The sequence below is a fragment of the Vollenhovia emeryi genome, unplaced genomic scaffold, assembly GCF_000949405.1.
Source record: "Vollenhovia emeryi isolate VEMERY1.0 unplaced genomic scaffold, V.emery_V1.0 DF939188.1, whole genome shotgun sequence".
In the NCBI taxonomy this organism is placed as follows: Eukaryota; Metazoa; Arthropoda; class Insecta; order Hymenoptera; family Formicidae; genus Vollenhovia; species Vollenhovia emeryi.
This window is the reverse complement of record NW_011967178.1, coordinates 853,718-857,082: the sequence shown is the minus strand read 5'-3', so window position 1 is coordinate 857,082 and position 3,365 is coordinate 853,718. Positions and strand designations below refer to the sequence as shown.

The 3,365-nt window shown below is 36.3% G+C and overlaps 2 protein-coding genes across 2 annotated transcripts in view; both read right to left on the bottom strand.

Annotated features, from left to right (window-relative positions):
* The window catches only part of LOC105562439 (OTU domain-containing protein 6B), a 9,017-nt gene extending 7,732 nt beyond the window's left edge, over positions 1 to 1,285 (bottom strand). Inside the window, exon 1 of the mRNA XM_012013284.1 lies at positions 1,267 to 1,285. The gene's annotated coding sequence lies outside the window, so the exon portion shown is untranslated. The remainder of the gene's footprint in view (positions 1 to 1,266) is intronic.
* A 124-nt stretch (positions 1,286 to 1,409) lies between these two features.
* Positions 1,410 to 2,995, bottom strand: LOC105562438 (signal recognition particle receptor subunit beta). Its single transcript, XM_012013281.1, has 4 exons — positions 2,711 to 2,995; positions 2,222 to 2,388; positions 1,990 to 2,129; positions 1,410 to 1,896 (listed from the first exon to the last, which is right to left on the bottom strand). The coding sequence occupies exons 1-4, from the start codon at positions 2,946 to 2,948 to the stop codon at positions 1,560 to 1,562; spliced, it is 882 nt and encodes a 293-aa protein (XP_011868671.1). The 5' UTR covers positions 2,949 to 2,995; the 3' UTR covers positions 1,410 to 1,559.
* Positions 2,996 to 3,365: the final 370 nt, after the last annotated feature.

Genomic DNA, 3,365 nt, shown 5'->3' with positions numbered 1-3,365 from the left:
TTGAGAACGCTCAGATCAAAGGTGCCGACAGAGAGTGGGCATACTGGTTATACTGTGTTTCAACTGGCCGTGTCGGCTCAGTGTCTGTGAGCCGGGAGCCAATAACCAGAGAAGAAGATCGTATTTCAACAAAAATTATCGTACATATTTAGAAACATTAATAAAATAATTATTTATATGCTATCTCTATTAGGAATAATTGTAAATAAGTTTATAATTAGTCGTTTTCGGATCGATTTAAATCTGTTCATTTAAAAATGCTAATTTTAAATGAGTCTGTTCTTTTCAGTTAAACTGGCTGCACTAGTTCAGAGTTTATCTTTTTCTTTCCAACATGAAGCAAGAAAGATAACATTTTTATTTTTAATAACGGATATCGTCTTCTACGGATATATGTATTCTCTATTCTAGAGAATCTAGTACTCAAGTTTATTTTGTTTCTGTATAAATTAATGAATAAAGATTTTAGGTAAATTTCACGTAAAAATTTTATAGAAAAAATTAGATCGCAAAAAAGAAAGTCAAATTTACCTAATATTATTGAATGATTTGTACGTGCGGCCCCATTCAGCAAGCACAACTGTTGAGTGAGCGCTCAATGATTTCTTAATATGATTGGCTGGATCTAAAAGTATTAACCAATCATACCGAGCGCTCACTCAACAGTTGTGTCTGCTGAACGCGGCCTATGTCCACATTTTACCAAGTGGATAACGCAGATTTGCGAAATTTTGGTTGCGTTTCGTGCTATAGTCAGGTCCTGTGCGATGCTCTTGTACTTAAGATTATTTTAAGTACAAGATCATTGCATGGGATCTAACCATAGCGCGGGACGGGACTAAAATTGTGCAAATCTGCGTTACCCACTTGGCAAAATGTGGACAATGGCTGTGTTCTCCAGAAGTTAGCGCTTAATAAGCGCTTTATGCTGATTGGATAGATCTAGAAGAATAGCTCTATTTCAGCACAGATCTGAAAGTATAATCCAATGAACGCAAAGCGCTTAGCAAGCGCTAACTTCTGCTGGACAGGCATTGGCTATGTAGTTCAATGTCCACAGAGGGCGTATCGCATTCGCCAATCACGAAAAACGGGGCCCTGGCATCTCTCAGGCTTCTCTCTGATTATCGCCAGTGAATTCACGTGTTCTAAAAATCGCTGAGCGATTTTTGTAAATTATTTTAATTTAATTTTAATGCTATACTTAGCATTATAAATTTACCCTTTCCCGTATTGAATTAAAATTCTTATTGCGAAAAATATTACCTCAGCCAGAATTCGAACCTGGGACCTCCCCTCAATCCGTGATGGGCGTCTTAGTACATTTTCAAATCTATAGATACAATACACGTATAGAAAGTTTGTTGTAACAAATTGCGTTTGATCGATAAACAGATGACTTCACCACCTTTTTAAATAAACATTTGTGTTTTAATAACGTGAGAAAATAACTTTTTCGAAAGTTACATCAAAAGAAGTTTATATAAAAGAATTCTCCATATAATTACAAAGTTTCTTATAAACTATAATTTATATTTAGTAAGATTGGCTGCATTATATTATGCAATTTTGTGTAACCACTTGTTAAGCTCCTCGATGTCGGCTGATGTTTGAGAATCTTTATTAAATGCGCACGACTCTGCAAAATGAATCTGCGAGTCCAAGTGCGAGAAATCAAAATGTTTTCCCTGTTTCCCAAGAAAGACATTCGTTGACGACGCATCAGTGGCTTCTAACTGGCTAGTCTTTGTCATTCGCAGCAGATTTATTTCTTTTTCTAACAGCATTTTTATCACTGCACAACCCTTAGCCATAGTTTGATCTTGCTTGTTGCACAATATCAGAACGGGAATGTTCTTTTGTATATTAGAATCCGACAATAAATTGTACAGATACCTGCAGAGAAATATTGATTGTGTAGATATTAAAATTTTTATTTATAGATGAAACATTCTGTGTTAAGACAATTTGGCCAAATTTTATACTTACTCAGCCACGTCTCTGATCTCCTTCTGAATAGTCACCGAATCGATCACATAAACCAGACCTTTCACAGATGATTTGTACTTGTCAAAGTATTTGCTGCGCAGTCGTTCGTCTCCGGGAATATCCACTATTCTCAAAGAAGTCTAAGCAAACATTTTTATGAGAACAATTACAGTAGGCCAATCATATAGAATTATAAATGTAACATGTCACAAAGGTGGCATTTAAATCTTACATTGTTGATTGAAGTATTTCCTACATTTTCCTTAATAGATGTATAAGTCTTGACAAATTTGGAACACAATAATCTCGTATAGATCAACGTTTTTCCACTATCACTGAGGCCTGTTAAGAGGATAATATGCCCTGCAGATTTTCTCTTGCGCCACAGTGCGAATAAAACTGTACAGGTTACATTTAATTAAAGTATCATTATTATATATTAGAACGATGTAACATTATATATAAGCGAATAATTCGAGCACGGAATATTTTTCATGTTGTTAATTCAGATAATATTATTATAAAAGCAAATCGTATAAACTTGTACAAAGAAGAAAATTAAGGAAATCTAAAATATATCCTTTACAAGTTAAGAACCAAGTCACAGTAATTTTAAAAACACTCAAAAGCATAGTAAATATATCTTAAACAATTATGTACGTCTGAATTCATAAAGTAAAACGCATTTTCAATGTTCACACCTGTGAATAAATATAGTTACCTAGCACTATAAGAACGAATGCAGCCGCCAGTAAGGCCGGATACAGCAACTGCAAGTTGCCATCTCCTTCTAACAATGATTTTATGTATTTTTTCATAATTGTGATACGAGATTCTCTCACAACCCGATAGTCTACAATTCCTCGTAGACATATGCCGATGATACGAATCGTGTTGGAGGTTATACACGAGCGTACTTCCCCTCCCCCTCCCCCCTCGCCACCAGAGAGCTCATACATATATAGGGTGAACCGGAATGTCCCAACTTTTTACCATAAGAGATGGTATACCGACTGCAATTTTGGTAAACTGATCGAACAATAGGTTTGTTTTCTATTCCTGCACTGGTGAACTAGTGCAGTAAGCTAGAATGAGAAAATATATGTATACTTGTCTTATTCTAATTTATTGCACTAGTTCACCAGTGCAGGAACAGAAAACAAACCTACAGATAACAGCTGCTTGGATCGACCGTGATGATCGCAGGCAAGTTAAAAACGATCCAAGCAGCTACCATCTGTGCGTCAACCAGTTTACCAGAGTTGCAGTCGGTACCCATCACTCATAGTAAAAGGTTGGGACAGCCATTCCGGTTTACCCATGGACCTAAGAATCTCTGGACCGAGCACGAAGTGGGAGGACGGGCAAGGGGGCTG